At 42.3% G+C, this 24187-nt stretch overlaps 1 protein-coding gene across 1 annotated transcript in view; it reads left to right on the forward strand.

Moving 5' to 3' along the window:
- PARD6B (par-6 family cell polarity regulator beta) overlaps window positions 1–19219 on the forward strand; it is a 34788-nt gene extending 15569 nt beyond the window's left edge. Inside the window, exon 3 of the mRNA XM_081947044.1 lies at window positions 15074–19219. Coding sequence (XP_081803170.1) covers window positions 15074–15903 — 830 coding nt within the window. The 3' untranslated portion in view covers window positions 15904–19219. The remainder of the gene's footprint in view (window positions 1–15073) is intronic.
- The last annotated feature ends 4968 nt before the right edge of the window (window positions 19220–24187 follow it).

Consider the following 24187-nt stretch of genomic DNA (forward strand, 5'->3'; position numbering starts at 1 on the left):
ATTTAGAATATGTGTCTCTTGATAAGGAGTACATCCAAAGTTATGCAAGAAATCTGGGTATGAATGTATATCCCGACCCCCACCACGTACATGCACTGCATCTCTGGAACCTGTAACTTCCTGGGAAATAGCGTGGAAAGGGCAGGAAATAGTAAACTCTGATAGCAGATATCAGCTCATTAGAAAAATGACCTCATTAAATGCAGATAAAGAAACTCTGTCTAGTTTTACTTACCAATTAAGCAAAGAATGTAATTTCTCAATTACGTGTTCATCCAAGAGATATAAATAGATGTATGTGCACTTTAAAAAAACTCTCACACAATCTTTGCTTTCAAACCTTGCATATATTAGCATAAGGTGATACACTTTAATAGCACTTTTCTTTTAATGTTTGCAAGTGTTTGCATTTACTGTTATGCTTGCAAAAAATGTGGAAAGGGTGGGGGGCTTTGCACGTCCTTACTTATTTGCATAACTACTGGCAGAATATTTATGAATTCCTGCCTGTAGTAGAAGCTTTGTAGAAATAGAATTTCATGATTGGATACAAAACATTGACTAGTATTTGGTGCATATTAAAGAATAGCAAGACTGGCTCCACAGCGAATTCATTTATGAGTGGATGCGTTAATAAGCCGATTACTGCTTGGTTAGCCAACTCAAGTATTAATACTGAACATGAACTCTAGATGTGTCCTCTAAAGAGAAACATGAGAAAGTGTTCTTACAATACAATAGCAGAGTTGGAAGAGACCTTGGAGGTCTTCTAGTCCAACCCCCTGCTTAGGCAGGAAACCCTATGCCAGTGATGGCAAACCTTTTTTGGCTCACGTGCCACAAGTGGAGGGAGCGCAGGGGGGTAGAGTGCGGGCGTGCCGCCCCCATAATGCAACGCACAACCCCCCCAGTGCGCATGCGTGCACAATGCGCGAACCCCCCATTTTTACATGCTTTTTTCACCCTCCCCAGGCTCCAAGGGCTTTATAGGAGCCTGGGGAGGGTGAAAAGAGCCTCCCCTGCCCCCCCCCCCGGAGGCTTCGGAGCGCTTAAAACCAGCCTCCAAGCAAACCGGAAGCAAACATTCCGAAGCCTCCGGAGGGCCTCCGGGGGGGCGGGAGAGGCTCCTTTTGCCCTCCCTGGGCTCCTATAAAGCCTCTGGAGCCTGGGGAAGGCGAAAAATAGCTTTTAAAAAGGTGAACTCAGCTGGCCAGCTGACAGGGCAGCGCCTCGCGTGTCCTGACAAATGGCTCCGCGTGCCACTTGTGGCACGCGTGCCATAGGTTCGCCATCACTGCCCTATACTGTTTCAGACAAATTCTTAGTTTGTTAATGGATTTGTTTTCTGGTGTTGTAAAAATGGAAACGTAGCAAGACCAGTGGTGAAATCTTTTTTTTTCCTCCACCAGTTGTGTGGGCATGGCTTGTGGAGGGGGGGAGGTCATGTGACTGGGTGGGCGTGGCCAACTTTTTTCCACTTTTTAAAGCATTTTTTTCCTGCTAGTTCAGGTGAACTGGCAGGAAAAAAATGCTTTAAAAAGTGGGAGGGAGAAAGCTTTCAAGGATCGTGCAGCTCACAGCTGAGCCGCACAATCCTCGGAAGGTTTTTTTTTTTTTTACTACCGGTTCGCAGAACAAAGGACAATCGTCCCTATCGGTTTGGCCGAACCAGTCCAAACCAGGAGAATTTCACCCCCGAGAAAGACTATTGAATGTGCAAAAATGGAAGGACACTCAATTCCTGCCATGGAAGAATGGTTGCAGAATTTGATGGAGTTGGCTGCAATGGCAAAAGTGACTACCTTGCTTAAAGAAAAGGACATAAGTACTTTTGTTTCCACATGGAAACCACTTCTGAACTTCGGGCTTGATGTGGAAAAGAGTGAAAGTTTGATTTTGGATTTTACAGATTAGATTGATAGATCTCTATAGAAATGTCTTGTTCATATTATTATGGACAATCAAAAGGCTGTGTGATCTGTTGTTAATGCCTTATTCTCCTGTAACAGAGACAGTCGGAAGTCAATGTTTCTTTTTCTTTCCTCACTTTTCTTCCCCCTTTCCCCTTCCCCCTCATCGTCCTCTTATTTACTTTTGTATTTTGTATTTTACAATGCTTTATGAATTAATAAAATGTGATGTGATTATGGGAGATATGGGTAACAACAACAACAACAACAATAATGGAAACGCTTGACGTCTACATAGAGCAGGGGTGTCCAAACTTGAGAACTTTAAGACTTGTGGACTTCAACTCCCAGAATTCCCCAGCTTCAATTCTGGGAATTGAAGTCCACAAGTCTTAAAGTTCTCAAGTTTGGACACCCCTGACATAGAGTAATGGCAAACTAGGCCGCAGATGATTTATTAGCCCTATTTGCTCAAATGCGGATTGCATGGGCGGAAGCTAATGCTAAAACAACCTTATAAGGTTTACTGTGACTTTCAAAATATTCAGACGAAATAACCATTTTTATCACTTTTCAAACAAAAAAGTTCCACAAGCAAGGGTGGAAGGGGGGGGTTTTACTTTATGCACAATGTATAATGGTACTATTCTTATTGGCAATTCATGCTTTCAGAGGAGTTGACAGGCGGTCAAGTACAAACAATACAGCATAAATTTATATTTTGCTGTAGATGTCTGATAATGGCTTTGGGGTGATTTAAATCAGTGTGGTTGGTGGATGCAAACCTTAAGTGATATCTGTGTTGCATATTCAGCATGCAGATTTTGGTTCACCTCAGTGAGTATGTTTCTTAAAAGCAGTTCATCTTTTATGTCCTGTAGGCAATTACTTGTGATAACTGCTTTTACTTCTGGTTTCTTACTGCTGCAAATTTAAACTGATTAGTTGTTGTCAGAACAATGGTTCCTCTGTACGGAAGAATACTCCTTAAAATAAATTATTCAAGGGTTATCACAAGGCTATACAGTCATGCATGCCACCCTGCTGAGTTTTTAATTATACCATATATATATATATATAGATAGATAGAGGGAGGGAGGGAGGGAGGGAGGGAGGGAGGGAGGGAGGGAGAGAGAGAGAGAGAGAGAGAGAGAGAGAGAGAGAGAGAGAGAGAGAGAGAGAGAGAGAGAGAGAGAGAGAGAGAGAGAGAGAGAGAGAGAGAGAGAGAATTGCATGCTCGGCTGTATTTTGTCACTGAGACCCAGAAATATAGTTATTTCATGATAAGCTAAAAAGCTTTCAATAATAGTGTATGACCAAGTTTGTTCTTGGTTAAGCAGCCTCATCTATCACTTAGCATATTGTCTCAATCCATTGAATTATGCTTAAACATCAATTAGTCCTCCAGAAAAATGATATAGGGTCAACCCCAGAGCAGAATTTTCCTTTCTGCTACTTTATTTTCCCTACTCTTTGAGAGACATATCACGAAAGAGGAATTGATAAGAAAACTAAGACTTGCCATCTGTAATTTTTGAGATGCTTAGAATATTACATGATCTGAAGAGGAAACCAGTTTTTGGGGTTATATGAACATTATTTTTTTTAAATAAAAAGTGTGTGTGAGAGTTGGTTTGCTCTGTCTCCGGACTACTGTGTGTTGCTGTTGTGCCATAAAACAGATACAGATAGCCCTCATTTAGTGAGGTCGTGGAGACCACTTATAATTATAATAGTGATTTAAAAGTAACTTTGTGACTAACTATAGTGATAAATGCCTTTCATACCTGTCAAAATAGAATTTTTATGTGTGTGTGTGTGTGTGTGTATGTATATATGTATATAAGTATATAAGTATATATATGTGTGTTTACACACACGCTATATATATTATGTTGCATTTGTGCTGATAGATAAATAAAGGGAGACTATTATAGATGTATTTCAAGCTATTTAGCTATCATCAGCTAGCCATACCCTTACGGGGAATTGAACCTGGGAATTGAACTCAATTCCCAGTAAGGGTATGGCTAGTTGATGAGAGCTAAATAGCTTGAAATACATCTATACTAGTCTCCCTTTATTTATCAGCACAAATGCAACACAAATGTAACAAAGGCAACATAAAAAAAATAGTATATCACAGAAGTGAGTACAGCCCCTCACATTTTGTAAATATTTAAGTACCGATACATCTTGTCATGTGAAGAAATGACACTTTGTGTTTGTGTGTGTGTGTGTGTAACAAGATATTTCTTATGTATTTTTTCATTATTTTTATATTAAAAGCTGAATAAGATTAACAAAACTCAAGAACTTTTTTAATTTAAATGTAGATAACTGTTGCTTTTGAAAAACCTGATATCTTATAAAATGAACTTTCAACTTGGATTGAAGCTGAACACTGAGAAAATTACACTTAACTTTAACCTCAGTTAAAAATTTGCTCACCTACTGCTATGTTGGAATAGCTTTCAAAACAGTTTGCATTTCATTTAGTAAATTTTAGCATTCTTTCCTCAAAATGGTACAGGTGAAACTCGAAAAATTAGAATATCATGCAAAAGTTCATTTATTTAAGTAATGCAACTTAAAATGCAACTAATATATGAGATAGACTCATTACATGCAAAGCAAGATAGTTCAAGCTATGATTTGTCAAGTCCAGGGTCAATGTAGCCGTCTACCAGGATATTTTGGAGCACTTCATGCTTCCTTCTGTAGATGAGCTTTATGGGGATGCTGACTTCATTTTCCAGCAGGACTTGGCACCTGCCCACACTGCCAAAAGCACCAAAACCTGGTTCAATGACTGTGGGATTACTGTGCTTGATTGGCCTGACCTGAACCCCATAGAGAATCTATGGGGCATTGCCAAGAGAAAGATGAGAGACATGAGATCGAACAATGCAGAAGAGCTGAAGGCTGCTATTGAAGCATCCTGGTCTTCCATAACACCTCAGCAGTGCCACAGGCTGATAGCTTCCATGCCACGCCGCATTGAGGCAGTAATTGCTGCAAAAGGGGCCCAAACCAAGTACTGAGTACATATGCATGCTTATACTTTTCAGAGGTCCGATATTGTTCTATGTATAATCCTTGTTTTATTGATTGCATGTAATATTCTAATTTTCTGAGATGGTGGATTTGGGGTTTTCATGAGCTATACGCCATAATCATCACAATTATGACAAATCACGGCTTGAACTATCTTGCTTTGCATGTAATGAGTCTTATCTCATATATTAGTTTCACCTTTTAAGTTGCATTACTGAAATAAATGAACTTTTGCACGATATTCTAATTTTTCAAGTTTCACCTGTATATATAATGTTCTCTGGATCAAATACCAAAGTGATCAAAAACTAAATGTTAGCTTTAGTGGATGTCCAGAAATATTTTAAATTGTACTGGGAGAATGGTAGCAGTATAAACATTGTAATTGAGATAACCTGTGACCCCAATTTTTAGGAGTTTAGCCATCTTAATCTATGTAATAAAAACAGGTTTTCATTCCACTGTGAAAAATGCAAAAGAAAGGTACTTTACTATAGTTTTAGTCCCCAAATTTGTAAAATAATTGATTTCTAAAATGGCTCCCATTAACAGGTAGAGGCCCTCCCTCCAAATTAAAAAAAGACACAAAAAATAGTGAAAAAGAAAGGAAAGAAATTATGTATGCCAGAGCAGATAAGTCATAAAGCAAGCATTTTTACCTGGTGATGATGATGATGATGATGATTCTTTTGCTGATATTCTTTCTTGAATAATGTTTGGTGGAGCTTGATCTCTTTGATCGAAAGCACCAGAATCGGCTGGTGTTTTGTTCTCTAATTTCAGAACAATATTTGGAAGCTGAATATTCTGTGTGGAATAAGCGATGTAGTTATTAAGCAAAACTTCATATGACAGCACCTCTTAGCGATGGCAATTTCAGTCATTAGGCAAGAATCTCCTGCTTCTCCTGCTCTGATGTGCTTGCTTTCACTTCAACTCCCCCACCCGCGTATCTTTACTCCCCCCCCCCAATCTTCTTGTTTGGACACCCTGTACTCCACCACATGCCCCTTCTTTCCCCACTATCACGCTTCACTGCCCACAGCTGACTTTGCTATCTTCTTCCTCCTGCTGTTGGCCCAAGATCTAAGCACTGGGTGAGGGTGCAGACCTGGGAAGCTCACGGTGAGAGCAAGAAGGCAGTGAACCTCGTCTGATGAACAGGTTTGCCAGGCCTGGCTGGGGAAGGGGCAAGGAAACAGTGAGGTTTAGTCCTCTCCATTCGCTTATTTTATGTCAGACTCAAGCAACCTGATCCACACATGTAGAATTCAAACCAACTGCTTTATTATATTCTGTCTATAATACAAGAATGTCCCCAGACTTCTTGGCTTCCTTTGGAAACAGAAAAGGTTCCATGGAACTTGGGGTCGTGGTGTCATCTCTAGACCTCTTGCAGCTATCCCATGATTCAAGGCTAATTTACCACCTGTCCTACCTGGGTTATTCCCAACATTTTGATAGATACTTACCCCTGACAAAGTACCTCAATGATATGTTCTCTTTTTAATCTATCTCTCCATCCATTTCCCCATCTTTGCTAAGCATTCTGTCAAACTACAGAAATTTCACTACTTATTCTACTTGTTAGGTATTTCTCACTTTTAGTTATTCATGGTATTTTTCCTTGATCCTTGAACGTTAATGTTCAGTTCTACAATTCCTGTTGCATTGTACAATGTCTGAGATTTGCTGCAAATCATTTGGTTTCTCAACCAATAACATGGGATCATATGTATATAAACGTAAACATATATTCGCAACCCCAACTAATTCACCTCCAATGTCACCATAAGTATTTCTAATATCAACCAGTCAAGAAACATCACACATCTTTATCTTATTCCCTGCTTCCTAAAGTTAAACTATTCCCCAAGTATTCCATTTGTTGTGGTCCCATTATGAAAAGTTCTTGAGGTGTTCAGCAACCAACCTTTAACTCCATATTTATGCAAAGTATTCAGCTTATCAAAAGCATTACTCAAAGCTACAAATGACAGTAACTTTAATTACATTTACACACTCCTTTATATTTTTAATTAATGCTTAGGTTTTTCAACAGAATTAGAAAGTACACATTTTGAATTTATTTATTTATTTTTATTTATTTCTTAGATTTTTAGACCGCCCCTCTCCCAGAAAGGGACTCGGGGCGGTGTACAGTCAATACAAATAAAATCGGTCATAATAATAAAATACATTTAAGATACATTTGGAGGGGGAGATAGGCTGTACTAAGAAATAAATATATTCTAATCCTAAAAACATCACAATTAAAACCCCAAACCCAATTAAAATAAAATAAATCCCCGGGAGGTAAAACTAAGAAAGTGCCAGGCCAGCTGATTGAAATAGGTGAGTCTTTAACTTTTGCCGGAAGGAACAGAGGTCGGTGGTAGTTCGAATGTCTGGGGGGAGGTCATTCCAGAGGGTTGGGCCCATCACAGAGAAGGATCTACTCCTAGGCGTCGCCCGCTGGCATTGCCTAGCAGACGGCACCAGGAGGAGCCCCTCCCTGTGTGAGCGGATAGGTCGCAGGGACGTGTGTGGTAGGATGCGATCCTGCAGATAACTAGGTCCTATGCCATGGAGCGCTTTAAAGATGGTGATCAATACCTTGAAACGCACCCGAAAGGCCACAGGTAGCCAGTGCAGCTCGCGCAGGAGAGGTGTTACGTGGGAGTAACGTGTACTTCCCATAATAACCCGTGCGGCTGCGTTCTGAACTAGCTGCAGTCTCCGGATGCGTCCCAAGGGAAGCCCCATGTAGAGGGCATTGCAGTAGTCCAGGCGAGACGTCACCAGCGCATGAGTGACCGTGCGCAGGGCACTCCGGTCCAGTAGGGGGCGCAATTGGCGCACCAGGCGGACCTGGTGGAATGCCCCCCTTGCCACGGCTGCCACATGGTCCTCCATTGACAGCCGGGCATCGAGGAGGACGCCCAAGTTGCGTGCCCGCTCCACAGGGGACAGTTGTTCGCCCCCTATGGCCAGCGATGGAGTCAGCTGGCTGAACCGAGGCGCCGGTACCCACAGCCACTCGGTCTTGGAGGGGTTGAGTTTGAGTCTGTTGTCCCCCATCCAGACCCCGACGGCTTCCAAACACCGGGACATCACTTCGACAGCCTCGTTGGGGTGGTTTGGGGTTGAAATGTACAGCTGAGTATCATCAGCGTAAAGATGGTACTCAACCCCAAAACCACGGATGATCTCACCCAGCGGCTTCACATATGCGTTGAACAGGAGAGGCGAGAGGACCGACCCCTGTGGCACCCCACAAGTGAGTGGCCTCAGGGACGACCTCTGCCCCCCTGTCAACACACATTGCTTCCGGTCGGAAAGGTAGGAGCCGAACCACCGCAAAACGGTGCCTCTGACTCCCATCCCCTCCAACCGGCGCAATAGGATACCATGGTCGATGGTATCAAAAGCCGCCGAGAGGTCTAATAGGACCAGGATAGAGGAACAGCCCCTATCTCTGGCCCTCCAGAGATCATCGACCAACGCGACCAAGGCTGTCTCAGTGCTGTGCCCGGGTCGGAAGCCAGACTGGCGTGGGTCTAGATAGTCGGATTCGTCTAGGTGTCGTGGAAATTGCTACGCCACCACATTCTCAACAACCTTCGCCAAGAAGGGGAGGTTGGAGACTGGACGATAATTAGCTAGCTCCATTGGGTCGAGCGAAGGTCTCTTGAGCAAGGGTCTCACCACCGCCTCTTTCAAGGCGGTTGGTAAGTATCCCTCACCCAATGAGGCGTTCACCAGGCCCAGGAGCCAGCCTCGTGTCACCTCCCAGGCTGCCAGTACCAGCCAGGAGGGGCACGGGTCCGTTACACATGTGGTGGGTCGCAGCCGTCCACGCAACCTGTCCAAATCCTCGGGGGCAACAGAGTCAAACTCCTCCCAGAATGGTCTCTCAAGACTCGCTGTTGGCGGCTCGTCTGGTCCACTGACGGAGGTCCACCCGCTCCGGATCTGATCGATTTTGTCCTGAAGATATTCCCCAAACTCCTCTGCTCTACCCTGTAAGGGTGTCTCCCGCGCCCCCTGCGATAAAAGGGAGCGGGTCACCCTAAACAGGGCGGCAGGGCGGTTATCCGCGGACGCAATAAGAGCAGCACAATGTCTACGTTTGGCCGCTCTTATTGCCACAAGGTAAGTCCACAAATAGGCTCTTACCTGTGTTCGGTCAGATTCGGAGCGTGAGGACCTCCACCTGCTCTCTAGACGTCTCCTGTGGCGCTTCATCACCCTAAGCTCCTCAGTAAACCAAGGAGCCCGGGTGGGTCGATGCCGCAGGAGAGGTCGCAAAGGTGCAACCCGGTCCAAGGCCCCAGTCGTCGCCCTATTCCAGGCAGTCACTAGGTCCTCGGAGCGGGAGCGGGACAAGGCTACAGGTATTGGCCCAAGCTCCGTCTGGAATCTATCAGATTCCATCAGGTGCCTGGGGCGGTACCAGTTTATAGAGTCTGGTTCTGCCTCCTCGCGGTGGGGGATAGCGCCAGGGAAGTCCAGCCGGAGGGATGAGTGGTCTGACCATGACAGGGGCGTGATGACTAAATCCCCTATTCCCAGATCACTCGTCCACTGTTCAGATACAAAAATGAGGTCCAGTGTGTGGCCCCCTTCGTGAGTGGGGCCCTGCACTAATTGGGTCAGGTCCATGGCCGTCATGGAAGCCATGAACTCCCGAGCCACCTCGAAAGCCGCTCCCGTTGATGGCAAGTTGAAGTCCCCCATGACCAAAAGTCTGGGAGTCTCAACTGCCGTCGCTGAGATTAGCTCGAGGAGCTCGGGCAGGGCTGCTGATGCATAGCGAGGAGCCAAGTATACAATCAGCAAGCCCCACTGCCTCCCTGAGCCCCAGTTCACACCAAGGGACTCACACCCGGGTATCTGAGGGACAGTGAACTCCCTCGGCTCTAAACATTCCCGCATAACCACCGCCACCCCACCACCCTTACCCAGGGCCCGAGGCTGATGGAATGCACGGAAACCCGGTGGGCACATTTCCACTAGGGGTAAACCACCCTCGTGGCCCAACCAGGTCTCCGTTATCCCTGCAAGGTCTAGCTCCCCCTCTGAGATCAACTCATTAATGAGGGGGGCCTTGTTGGTAACAGACCTTGCATTGCAAAGCATCAGCTGCAGGCCCTGGCTCTGTAGCACCTGTCCACCTAGACTGCAGGGGTTGGTACAAGCGACCGGGCGTAACCAGCAGCCGCGGTCTCCCAACCGACCTTGGGATCTTATCCTGTCCTCGCATCCCCTCCTCCCCGCGACCGTTGTAATAGGACAACCCTCTGCTTTAGTGACCTTTATATTCCCCCCCTCCACCGCACCCCCGTCCTTCCTGGAATCACCTGTCTGTCCGGCGCTGGCTCTCCTCCCGGTCTGATTAGCCCTCCCCCCCACCCTGGAACCCCCTAAAAAAGATAAAAAACATTTTACTAAAAATCCCCTTAGCTTCCGGTTCCTGCACCTCTCGGGGTCCACGAACCCGTCCTCGAGGCAGGCCCTTGAAAGAGCCAAGGGCCAAGCCTGCAAGAGAGGGGCCTCCCGCAGGCGGAGCAGGTCTGACCTCAGGTAAATTGATATAAAAATCCAGTGGGGTTAAGGTGCTGCAGATGGTAACAAAGTCAGTAGGGGGGGGGGATAAGAGGCAGAATCCTGTTCGTATTTGGATGAGGATAGAGGGGGGGGCAGATAGAAGTCCAAATGTCCAGATGGTGCAGGCATAATAGAGGTGGCAAAGATGATAAGCGATGATAAACGATGATAAAAGATGACAAAAGATGACAAAAGTGGGTGAAAGCCCTATATGGTCCCGAGTGGGCATAAGATGGTCCCCGGTGAGCATGAGCTCATGGACAGAAGTCTAGGGTCCTCAGTGGGTGGGGGGGCGTTCTTAGCCTAGGCCTGCTTGATCCAGGCACCACTCCGGCCTCTCCATGGCCCTAGGCCCGATCTTCCGGTAGCTTCTGCTGTTCTAGACCACCCCCGGTCATCGTCCTGTAACTCCAGACTCTGTCCTGGCTCCCTCCCAAAAAGCCCAAAAACCTCATATTCCAGGTTCTCACCCAGCGTTCCAATATCCTGATGTTAAGCCTTCGGCGTCTTCTTATTAGTGCTGGCTGGTCTGCAGGCGGGGGGAGCCACCAGGGGGCGCTCGGAGATAGCAGATCTTCAGCAAGGCCCCCTGGCAGCGGCGTCTCCTCTCCCGTTCTTCTCATTGCCGCCGCTGCCATCTCTGCCGTTTACTCAGCTGCTCAGCTCCATTCTGCTCAGCCAGTCCCAGCCCTGCCAGTCACTCTCACGGACGTCTCCTTACTCCCTCCGCCATCGCCTGCGCCAAACACATGCACGCCGTCGCCGTTCCTCTTCCTGCCTCTTCCTGCCTTCAGCCCCGGCCCCCACATCCATTTTCCAGCCTCTCACCTCTCTCCGGTCTCCCCGGCCTCCCCGACCACCCTGACGGACCGAAATAGGGCCGAAGCAGGCCAGGGTGGTTCAGCAGTCCGACTCTCGGCCCTCGGATGGAACGTGGGCCGGCAGCAACCCCTTCCCCCCCATTGGGGCTCCGCTGCAGTTCCTGGAGCTCAAGAGGCGACCGCCATCGCCGGAAGTATAAAGAAAAGTGATAAGAAAATGAACACGAATTATAGAAAAAGAAATGGAAATTGTGGGTGGGGTAGGAACAATTCCAAAGAAAAGGTGTTTGATCTTCCTGATAGCGGTTACAGATTTATACTTTATCCACTTTCTCTAAGATTACATCATAATTTCCTTCTTTCTATAAGCTACCCATTCTAAATTTGAAACCCATAAATCACAAGTTCATTTTTCAGCACAAACTCCCTAAAAGTTTTCTAGTCACTAATAAATGATATTTATACATACATTTCTAAAATAAACCTGTCTAACACAAAACCATACTGCACACTCCCAATTTTTCATTTGTCTTCCATTTATTTAAGGAATTTCTAAAGCTGCTGCTCTCACAATTTGTGACTCTGGATGGTGGACAATGATAAAAATTAAAAAAAATAAGAACAGGAAAAAATGTAATACTATGCAAGATCCAAATAAGCAAACCAAAATAACCTCTCGTGCTATTTCAGTCCAAATTCTATCAAACTACTTTCCCAGAGAGACTTAACTAATCTAACCAGAGTCTAGTTTTTCCCCTTTGTTATAGGATTAGAGTAAGATGTGTGGACTTCAACTCCCAGAATTCCTCAGGTGGGGAATTTTGTGTGTTAAAGTCCACATATCTTAAAACTGCCCAGTTTGAAAATATTGTTACAGGAAGACAATAATGTCATTCTTCCAGTCTTAAGGAATAGATAGAATCTTCAAACTTAACGTTAAGCAAGTCCCACAAAACCTTAAATTTAAAGCATTAGCTCCAATTGTCCTCTTCAACGTAACACTGTTATACCTATAAACCAGAGGTGGGTTGCTACCGGTTCGGGTGAATCGGTAGTGGTTGGTTGGCCTGGGTCACAGAACCAGCAGCGGCCCAGGCTGGCCACGCCTCCGAACCGGTTCCCCAGTCGCTGCTGGCACTGCCAACATGTGCAGAACATTTTACAGGCAACCCCCCCCCCCTGGTTTTCCTAGAGTTTTGAGTTTTCAAAAATAAGTGAGATCTTATTGGAATTTATCACTGTTCCTCATTAATATCGAGTTTTGCTTAGAGTTCTTACCATCATAGAACATTCCTATGACGGCTTTTGTAAGTTGTGCAGATATTTTTTGTCAAATTATGTAGTCCTTAACAAAACATAGAGTTATTTACTATCTGTTTCCCGGCGGAGAAACAATTTACATACTGTTTTTCTGTGGCAAGTTGTGAAAGGCCATAAACGATAATGTGTAACTTGATTGAAAATGAGCTCAACTATGTTTATGTCAGAATAAAGCAACTTTTAAGAGGCTTGCAACATCTTCTAGACATCCGTAGATAATTTTCCTGGAAGTATGAATACCCTTATCAAAATAGATTTCAAGATTCTGGTGGTTTTAGCATATTTCAGATGACTCTGTTATGCTGTACCATTGTGTACCAGTTACCTCAGCTCTGATTTTCAAACCGTATTGCTCTGAAAGGAGACACTTTTTTGTCAAATGTGGGGAAAAAACTGGATCCCTTGCAACATTTACAAGTTAAATATGACTATGTTTGTCAGTTCAAATCTCACTGGCTCAAGATTGACTCATCCTTCCATCCTTCCGAGGTGGGTAAAATGAGGAGCCAGATTGTTGGGGGCAATATGCTGACTCTGTAAACCGCTTAGAGAGGGCTGTAAAAGCACTATGAAGCGGTATATAAGTCTAAGTGCTATTGCTATAGAAATGCAAGTATTTCATCAAAACTTATTTTCTTCTCTTTGAAATGAAGCATTTTGCAGTAGCTGAAGAGCATTTTTCTACTTGCTATGCAGGTTGCCGGGATTATTAGTTTATGGTTCAGCCACTTGTTGAAAGTATCTTCCAGTGTTTAAATATGTTACTTATTTAATCTGTTGCCAGTCGTTTTGCTTACTCTGGAAGAGGGCAGGTTTGTGGAATGGTATTTGTTTTCAGGGGATTAAAACCACGTCATTTAGCTGTTATCCAGATACTTGGCAGCAATGGGTTCCCCTGGCACTTTGCCCATCCTCATGCTTTTCCCTCTCATATGCTGAAACTTGAGAGGTAAAAACAAAAATGGAGCATAGAAGTACATTTGGAATAAAGACTGCTCAAGTACACCTCTTACCTCAAATGATTGACTCTTCTTTTAAATGTTTTGAGTTTCTGCTTTTCTAGCAGTCATATCTGTGCTACAATCCCAGAACAAAAAGATCCAAAATCTATAATGGTCCTAATATCATCTTTAAGTGAAATGATTTTTTTTAGAAATTCATAAGAGCATGGAATAACAGAGCTGGAAGAGACCCTGGAGGTCTTCTATTCCCACCCCTTCTTTGAACCCTTTACCATTCTAGACAAATGGTTGCCCAGGCTTTTCTTAAAAACCTCCAGTGATGAAGCACCCACAACTTCTGGAGGGCTCTGAAGCCGTTCCACTGATAATTGTCCTCACTGTCAGGAAGTTTTTCCTTAGTTCTAGGTTGGATCTGTCTTTAATGATCTTCCAGCTGCTACTTCTTGTGCAGCCCTCAGTCAGTTTGGAGAGTAAGTTGACTCCCTCTTCTCTGTGACAGCCCCTCAAGTACTGGAAGACTTTCTATCATATCACTCCTCGTCCTTCTCTGCAATAAACTAGACATATCTAGTTCCCGTAACAATCATTGCACAGTTTAACCTCCAGACCCCTTATCATCTTTGTTGTCTTCTCTGCACTTTGTCTAGGATCTCAGCATCTTTTTTGTATTATGGTAACCAGAACTAGGGTTCTGAATAGAGCTAGGATTCGAATCCCTAGCAGCTACCAGAGCTAGGGTTCGAATCCCTAGTGCCACATAACGGAGTGAGCTCCCATTTCTTGTCCCTGTTTCTGCCAACCTAGCAGTTTGAAAGCATGTAAAAAATGCAAGTAGAAAAATAGGGACCCCCTTTTGGTGGGAAGGTAACAACGTTCCGTGTGCCTTCGGCATTTAGTCATGCCAGCCACATGACCACGGAGACGTCTTTGGACAGTGCTGGCTCTTCAGCTTTGAAATGGAGAGGAGCACTGCCCCCTAGAGTCAGGAACGACTAGCACATATCTGCGAGGGGAATCTTTACCTTAACCACAACTAGATGCAGTGGTCCAAATGAAGTTTTACCAGTGTAGTTTAAAGCAATACTGTCACTTCACATGATCTTGATACTACCCTTCTGTTAATGCAAACTAAGACTGCATTGGCTTTTTTGGCAGCTGAGCACACTTCTGGCTTAAGTATAAGTGACTGTCCACTAGGACAACTAAATGTCTCCCATTGTCACCACTGTTGAACCAGGTACCACTATTTTACATTCGTGCATTTGTTTTTTCTAGCTTCTTTTACTTTTCTAATCACTGAATTGTCTTTTAATGAGTGATGCTTTAGATGCTGTTTGGAATATGTCTTGCCTTTTAATAATTACTAATACATTATTTTCTCCTTCTCCTATAGAAGATGCAGACTACAGTGCCTTTGGGACAGATACCATGACAAGAAAGAAAAACGTCTTATCCAATGTGCTCCGTCCCGACAACCATAGGAAAAAGCCACACATTGTTATTAGCTTGCCACAAGACTTCAGGCCAGTGTCTTCCATTATCGATGTGGACATACTTCCAGAAACTCATCGCAGAGTGCGCCTTTATAAATACGGAACTGAGAAGCCTCTAGGATTTTACATACGCGATGGCTCCAGTGTCAGAGTAACCCCGCACGGGCTAGAAAAAGTTCCTGGTATATTCATATCCAGGCTGGTTCCTGGAGGCCTGGCTCAAAGCACAGGTTTACTGGCTGTTAATGATGAAGTCCTAGAAGTGAACGGTATAGAAGTTTCAGGAAAAAGCCTCGATCAAGTTACAGATATGATGATTGCAAACAGTCGCAATCTGATCATTACAGTGAGACCAGCAAACCAGAGGAACAATGTTGTTAGGAACAGCCGGACTTCTGGTAGCTCAGGACAGTCTACTGATAACAGCCTTCCAAGTTACACTCCACATATTGTGCCACGCTACCAACCCGAGGAAGAAGACAGTGATGAAGATGATATCATCATTGAAGATAATGGGGAGCCACAGCAAATTCCAAAAGCTGCCCCATCCAGTGAAAGTCTGGATTCACTGACACAAACTGAGACCCGCCATGAATCCATGCAGAACGGCTTCATTTCTTCCAGGGAAGTCAACCTGTACTGTTCCACAAGCAGCATTAATGTGGAATTTAAAATTCAGGATTCTGACCAAAAGACCTTAGAAGAAGAAGGGACAATCATCACGTTGTGAAAGTGTTTTCTTTGCTTTTTTCAAATTACGGGGCCAAAAACTATATCTACTTGGCGGCACCTATACAGTACATACCTCTCAATTATTATATTTCAGTGGCTTTTTATATTAACAGAATGGAGTTGTGATTCACTTCATTTGTTCCATTTTGAAATCTCGCTGAGTTATTATTATTTTTGAAACATGGGCTGGCTCTCATCTTACATTTTCAAGACGGAACAATGATGCTACTGCTCAAAATGGTGTATTATAATGTCCTGTTTTCCATTCATAAGGGCCAGTTTTTGGTTCTTATCATGGGTTTATCTGCATATTTTTATCTCATTGCACACCTCTTGAAGTCAAATAAGATCCAGCCCCGAGAATGCCTTATTTTAACCTAAAAATATTAATAAAACAAAGTAATTAAACATGAGATACCACCATTTTAACCAATGTCCCAATATGTATTAATTAAAAAATTACGGAATGATTTATAATAGATCACGTTTCAATTTTCATAAATCTTAATGCAACTGTTCACACAACTATACTTTGGATTTTACTAATGGAATGGTTAGTTGGGAGGTATAACTATTGTTTTTAATTTATGAATCTTTGACTGTATTGTGATTCATTCCTGGCGCTGGAGGAATAAATTTCCAGTGGATAAGGCAACTTATTGAAAGCCAGTTGAATTGTTCTTCTAGGTCAGGGGTGTCAAACTCATGGCGTCACAGTGGCATGACATGACGTATCGGGACTTTTCCCCCTTCACTAAGCCAGGCGTGGGCGTGGCCAGCCTGTGACACATCCAGTCCGCGGGCTGGGAGTTTGACAGCCCTGCTCTAGGTCTATCACTTATAGTTATCTACGCATTCGGTGAAAAATGATGTGATCAAAAATGTTGCAATGCATCCTAAGCCCATTAAAAGCAGTGGGATTTTCTGTTGTTGCAGAATGTGGTGTCAGGACCTGGTGTCCTTGAGCAGCTGCAAGAGCCTTGACAAACCCACTCTTTTTATCTTGCTCCCCACCCCTACCTGTTTTTTTAAAACATTCAGAACTAGAATTAACCTAACTTAACTCAGCTTTTGTCATTCAATGGAATTAAGAGAATTTTGAGAATGCTCATTGTTGCTTGAAGCACTACTAATACACCCAGGTGAGCAAGCAACTTCCTTTACCTAAGAGCAGGTCCATTAAAGAACCCTTTGCCCAGAAGGCTACCAAGCCAAGAAGTTGACTCTGGAGGTTTTATTATATCTATAATGTGAATTTTTTTTGTGGTGTTTTTAATTCCAAGTGCAAGTTAAGGATAAATTTGGCAATCAGGTATCTTATATATAGATTTGTTTTTAACCATTAGAAGTATCTTCTACAGTGAAGAGATCTTTGAAGAAGGCAAATTGTATAATAAAAGTGGGAAATATCATTTGAACTTCTTTCCCTTTGACAAAAGGCTTTTTTTAATATAAAGCTCTAAGCAAAGGAATTTTTTATATTTAACCTTTAGGAATATGTTTATACCTTTTTTCTTTATATAGTTGTAATTGAGGTACAATCCAGAATTGCAGGAAAAAAATTATTCCACAATAAAAATTACTGTGTGTATGTTCGGTACTACTGTGAATTAGCTTGATGAATTATATTGTAGATGTTAAACTTTTAACTGTCATGGAAGCATGGAATCCAAAACTTTAGTGGAAGAACTGGATGTTAATTTATTGTGGAAATATATTGGTTACCGTGTTGCTTAACTCCTTGATTCTGATTTTTTTTTTTTGACATTTCTGTAAACATTCTGATTACGTTTTATCATTTTGCACCTATTGTATTTACAATTACAGCATTAAGGAAATGTTTATTATATACTGTGTTTTAATTTCCATTCCTTAAGATTGTAGCCTCAATCAGGTAGCTTGTATTATGAGAGGAATGTGTATGTTATAAATATATATTGTATATAAATATGCACACTCGTGTGTGTGTTTGTGTGTGTGTACCTGTAAAAACATCCTTCGTTTTTGAGGCAGCATCATGTCCAAGAAAACCAGAGCTCTTTTTGAGTTTGGCAAAATCTTTGAACTCTTAATATAGAGCGTCTCCAACCTTGGCAACTTTAAGACTTGTGGACTTCAACTCCCAGAGTTCCTCAGCCAGCTTTGCTTGTGGACTTCCAACTCCCAGAATTCCTCAGCCAACAAAGCTGGCTGAGGAACTCTGGGAGTTGAAGTCCACAAATCTTAAAGTTGCCAAGGTTGGAGACCCCTGATGTAGAGGGAGAGAGGCTAGTGCTTACTGCTACTAAATTGACAGGCTGCATCACATATTACAATGTAATGCAGTTGCCAGGATGACAGAACTATAGAGAGTTTTATGACTACCGCGTTCTTACTGAATCTTCAAAAATCAAGCTGTTTAAACATAATATAGTACGTATTAGCTTGAGATGTATAACTATATAGAGAGATTTTAGTCCTAGTACTGAGAGCTTCAATATACAATAATTGATATAGACTTCTACATACTACCTCTAAACATTTTACCAGTTGGCATCTTGGAGAGAAGCCAGAAGAGGGAAGCCTCTGACTGGAGCTGTGTTTTTCAAGCTCAGCAATTTTTAAGATAGGTGGACTTAAAACCCTCTGGGGAATTCTGGGAGTTGAAGTCCACATGTCTTAAAGATGCCGCCCATTGGACTAGAGAGAAATATCTAGGGGGGTTGACCTGTGGGCAACTTTTAATACCCTCCCACCCCAAAAGGATAAGATATTTTGTCTGCAAGGCACCCTGGGTTTCTCCCAGATACTTTATATATGCATCACACTCTGCTTTTTATTAGAACTTCTCTATTATATGTAAGAGTGAATAATTGCATTGTTTCATCAGAGAATCAAAATTCTTTAGATCTTTTAATCCTTTAGAACAGACGAAAATTTTAAGCCTTCCCTTGTAGAATCAGATTAGCCTCTTAAGTGCACCTTATCTGAACTAAAGCAAAACGTGGCTACAATGATACACTTTGTGGGGGCTGCTTTTTCAGCTCCAGATGAAGTCAAGCTAAACTGTGAAATCTTTGTTCTTCCATAAGTGTGTTGTGTAGGATTTTGTCATGTATTGTTCTGACTTACATATTTTCTAATTAAAAACTTTATGCAACATAATTTTTACATGAACATGTATAAAAATCTCAAATGTCAGTATTTTTCTTACCACTTTAATGTATGATGTACGACTAAATGAACTTTGATTTTACAAAAATCAATTGGCACTAATCATATATGCTAGTCATATTTTTTAGAAACTTGGTAATAAAAATTATGACTATTGCTAATTTGAAGCTTGAAAGAATGGTTTGTTATGTTGGCTGTAGATTTGAAACACCCCTTGCTGATCCTCCAAGGTACATTTATTTGACAAGATCCTTGCTTTTTAAAGGGGGGGGGGATCTCTTGGAGCAAGCCCTGAAATCCCACAAGGCTAGAGATGGTTGTGCAGTGACAGAGAAGATACCTCCACATCAATCAAACCTGTAGTTTTTATCAATAGAAGAGATGATTTGTAGCTCAAGGTTGAACTGTGGAGTCCTTAGTGCTCTTTGAGCTTGATTGTTTTCTTGCAGATGTTTCATTACCAAACTAGGTAATATCATCAGTACTAAAAGGGAATGAAGTTTGCTCTCAGTTTATATACTAGTGGCTTGCCCTATCATTATTTCTGGGAGTGGTCTTGTTAGTTCCTTGAGTGGGCTGTTGCTTACTTGTTGTTTCCATGTGTTGGGGTGTATGGGAGGTGTTGGGGTGAGGGAGAGACAAAGCGTCTGGAATGAGGGAGAATTAAATATATTGTTGTTTTTCCATAGTACCTGGATGAAATAGTTGCTTCCTGTCTTTCACTTTCATCATACAGGTAATGAAGCATCTACAACAGGGGTATCCAAACTTGGCAACTTTAAGACTTGTGGACTTCAACTCCCAGAATTCCCCAGCCAGCAGAAGTCCACAAGTCTTAAAGTTGCCAAGTTTGGACACCCCTGATCTACAAGAAATCAGGCTCACAGAGCACCAATGACCCATAAGATTAAGCTCCCTGAACACTTACTTTCCTTTGAAAGTCTTTTTCAGCTTTTCTGCCATATTTAGTAGGTCCGCTGAAGCATTTCGGATTCATTCTCCAGCACAATCCCAGTAAAACATTTAACTGCTTTCCAGTTTTGCAAGTTCAAGACTAATGCACATTCCCAAACATCATTTGGAGGCTGGGTATTCCAAAGCACCATATAGCTCTAACCTCAGCAATTCCATTATTTAAATAATGAAATATCTTAGCTTAAAAAAACAAGATCATTATTTTGATCTGTGCAGTGAAAATTGCCACTTTTATAACAGAAAAGATTGTGTGGAAAGTCCACAGCCGTGATCCACAAATCCAATTAGTCCACAGAATCTTGCGATTTAAATTTCACTCTTGAATATGGGTAAAAACTGGTGGATTCATTCATGAAAAGGTAGCTGAGGTTCTGTTCTAAAACTGGGAGTGCAAAAGTAGATGAGAGCAAAGAAAGCTAAGATCAAATGAGTTTTGGGAGACAAGATGCTTTAAGCTGCTTCAGCAGGATGAAAGTTTGGTAGTTTTATTAACAATATTTTTCCCCCTGCTACTGCCAAGTATGTTTGTTGACTTGACACTGTCCAGTACAGGTCATGGTTCCTGACACTATAAAGTAGTGTTTCTCAACCTTGGCGACTTTAAGTCCTGTGGACTTCAACTCCCAGAATTCCTGGCTGGGGGATTCTGGGAGTTGAAGTCCACAGGACTTAAAATCGCCAAGGTTGAGAAACACTGCTATAAAGAAATAGACCACATGCCACTGCCAAAATATTGAGCTATGACGTTCTTCTGGAGAACAGAAATACTATCAATAAAAATAAGGCATTTTGTTTTTCAGCATGCCAACATCCCCATTCTTTTTGTTTTCAATGAGAAATATATTTTATTTAAAACAAAAATACAGATAAGCATTGGCAGCCTGACTAATGTCAGTGTAGGTCAGTGAGAGCGAACCAATGACATACATGTTGAAAATGACATGCCACCCTGTTTTGTGTAACAGGGTTCATCTAACACCCCAAAACAACTATTCTCGAAAGTATGTCTTGTTCTTGCACAATTTGTGGAGGCTGCGTGAGAATGGGGTGCCCTTCCGTTAGGCCTCCGGATTCTTTGAACTCTGTGCAAGAGGGCTGCATTCTCATGCAGCCGCCAGAGCCTTCGAAAATTGCATGAGAACGGGGCCTGCAGTTCGTAAGGATTTCAGAGTCTGCATAAGAGCCACTTCAACAATGAAGGCCTTGAGTGATCCACAGCAGCCTCGGAGAGGCCACGGGGGCCTGTGAGCAAAAAGAGAAGGTAAGTGTCATCCAGCAGTTCCTGGGGAGCGCTGGGCCATGGAGGGGGAGGGCAATCTTGCCATTGGGAATATGCAGTGGTGCTAGGACTCAGGTTGGCTAAGGCCCAACCTACTTCAGGTTCCGCCTCGATGTTGCCACTAAGTGCCACTGTTCAGGATGGGCTAGAAAGGAGAGAGAAATGAATGTTTCTCTTTTGTAGGGGTGTGTGGGTGTGTGTTTGATAGGACAGCAGAATCAAGTTAGGCATTTTCAGAATTTTTGACAGGCCCAGTAATTCGCCATTACTGGTGTACTTTGTGGCATAAAGAACAGACCTTTGGAAAGCTCAACAAGAGAAAACTGCAAGACAAATCTCTCTCAGGACTCTGCATGGTATATAACCATGATGGCGAACAGAGCTCTCTCTGCGGGTACATGAGCCATCGCCCCAACTCAGCCCCACCGTGCATGCGCGCGCACCTCCTGCCAGCCAGTTGATTTTGGGGTCTCAGCCCAAACATGCATGGAGGCTTTTTGCTCCCAGGAGGCTGCAGGGAGGCCTACTAGGCTCCAAATGGGGCACGGGGGGGGGGGTGTCATGCACGCATGTGAGGGAAGGTGGTGGGAGCACGGTGGGTGGCGTGTGCATGCGCGAGGGGGGGTCATGCACGCATTGCATTCCATCACAAAAAGGTCAGCCATCATTGGTATATAAGATAACATGGAGGGGCATGAAGATACCACAAGAGAGAAAATGTAGGTTGTGGGGTATGATACATTTCAGATGATCAAGAAGCACAAAACATTCCAAATTAAATTCATTTGTAATTCCATTCAGTTATAAACGGAATACATTCAAATGTGAACTTTTTTTCCTCTAACGCTGCTTTTTTTTGGGGGGGGGGAGGGGGTTATTACTCGATTACTTAAAACCTTTTGTGGGTTGATCCATGCCTTTGATCTTTGAATAAGAAAGTTGCTGTGCACAGCACTGAGGCATGAAGGAGAAAATCTTACTCCAGACTGCCTAGTGTAACTGGGTCAAAACAATTGTTCAACTAAAGCTACACCAACACTGTTACCTTGGATGCCTAAAACCATATAGAAACTGCTTTGTGTTTATGTGTTCTGTGATTAAGGTCTAGAACAGGTTCTGTTGGACAAATACTTGTAGGTATCTCTTGTGTAACCATGGGTGTGTACCTTGCTCTCAACGCTTATTTTTTATAGGTTGGCTTTACCTGCACTGCACCATGCCTTAATTCTTGAGCTGTCTTTTTGTACCCGAGCTATTTTTTGCAATCTGAACTCTCCTGTTCTTTGTATTTACACTGAAAATTCTTCAGGCGTTGAAAAGGGAGGGTAAAAGGTGGAGATGAGCAAGAAGAGGAGGAAATTGTCAAACTGAAAACCCCACAGTGTGAAATAGGAGCAGGAGTTACAGCGATGCAGAATAAAAATGCAAGCAGAAATCACATTCCTTTCCAATTTTACACCAGTTTCAAATTTCCAGTACATGCAGTACATGAATAACATATATATTTTCCTGCAGAGTAATAGGATTTTTTTCAAGGACTCTTACAGTAAGAAAGATCTAACCATATATGCCATCATGATAGATTTGAATTCAAAAAACATACTAAAAAATAACAAGAATGGCTTAAGAGTGGGAGGGAGGAAAGAAAGAAAGAGAGGGGGGCTACCAAAAAGCCCTTTTCAATCATCTTTTTATCTATTATTTTGTTTGTTTTGCCTTTTGTTTTAAAAAATGTTTTTTTCTTTTATAATCCTTTGAATATATATTGTGTGTATATGTACTCTTTTCCTTTTTCTCTGTTTTTGCTTCATTTGATATAATACAGTAATATGTTTAAAAATAAACTTCAATAAAGTGCATCATTATATTTATAATTTTATTAAGGATTTTAATTACAATAGGAATATCTAATGCAAACTGGAAGAAGAGTAGAAAAAGATGCAAAGGAGACTTTCGTTACAACAAATGTAAACAATTTTTGTAACTCTTCAGCCCTTCTTAATTTACAACCAATGATCCCTTCTTTTATTTCTAGACAAATCCATAAAAGAGCAACTTTTCTGTCCTAATGTCACAGGAAGTCCCTTGAGGATAATCAGAAATAATAACATACTTTAACCTCGATCAAATAAACAATGTTTTTCCCTTTCTTATAATATATTGTTTTCAACAAAGAAATATTTCAGATTTATTGAACCCCGTTGCATTTATATAGAAACTGTTATGTTATTGGAGGTGCAATGAAATCAATGCTTCATTTAAATATACATTTCTGCAGTGTCTAATACAGTATTCGTTAATCCAGTTTTGAGATTCAATATCAGCTGTTCATGTTCCTTTGTAGTTTTATTCTTGTAATATAAAAACTCACATTTGACTAAAAGAAAAATACTTACTGGAAAGATAAACATATGGGGTCAATTATGCAGTGAACTATGGAATTGATGTTACCTGTTACAAACCAATAACATCTCAATGTGCATTATGATTATAATTAATAATGACTTCCATTCATTGAAATGTTTATTATATGTTTTATGCATCTATCTGTCTCTGAATGAGTGCCTTGTATGTTTTTGCTTCTTTTTTTAGCCCTTCCCCCCCTTTTTTTATACATTTCTTTTTTTTTCTTTTTGTATTCAGTGAATGCAAAAAAGATGTGTAGGAAAAAAGGGAGAGAATAACAATATTATTCTGCTGTCCTGTCCAGCTGGTGATGGCTTTGAAGGGCTTTGAAATGAGAGTTTACCTTATTTTATTCTCTGTGACAGATTAAATAGATATTTCATTTAGCATAACAAATGATATGCCTACTGGTAGGGTAAAGAAGGAATTTATTTGCAAGGGATTAATGAAAATTGATTGTAAGAACCAT

Source organism: Natrix helvetica (genome assembly GCF_964273705.1).
Source record: "Natrix helvetica genome assembly, chromosome: 3".
Classification (NCBI taxonomy): Eukaryota; Metazoa; Chordata; class Lepidosauria; order Squamata; family Natricidae; genus Natrix; species Natrix helvetica.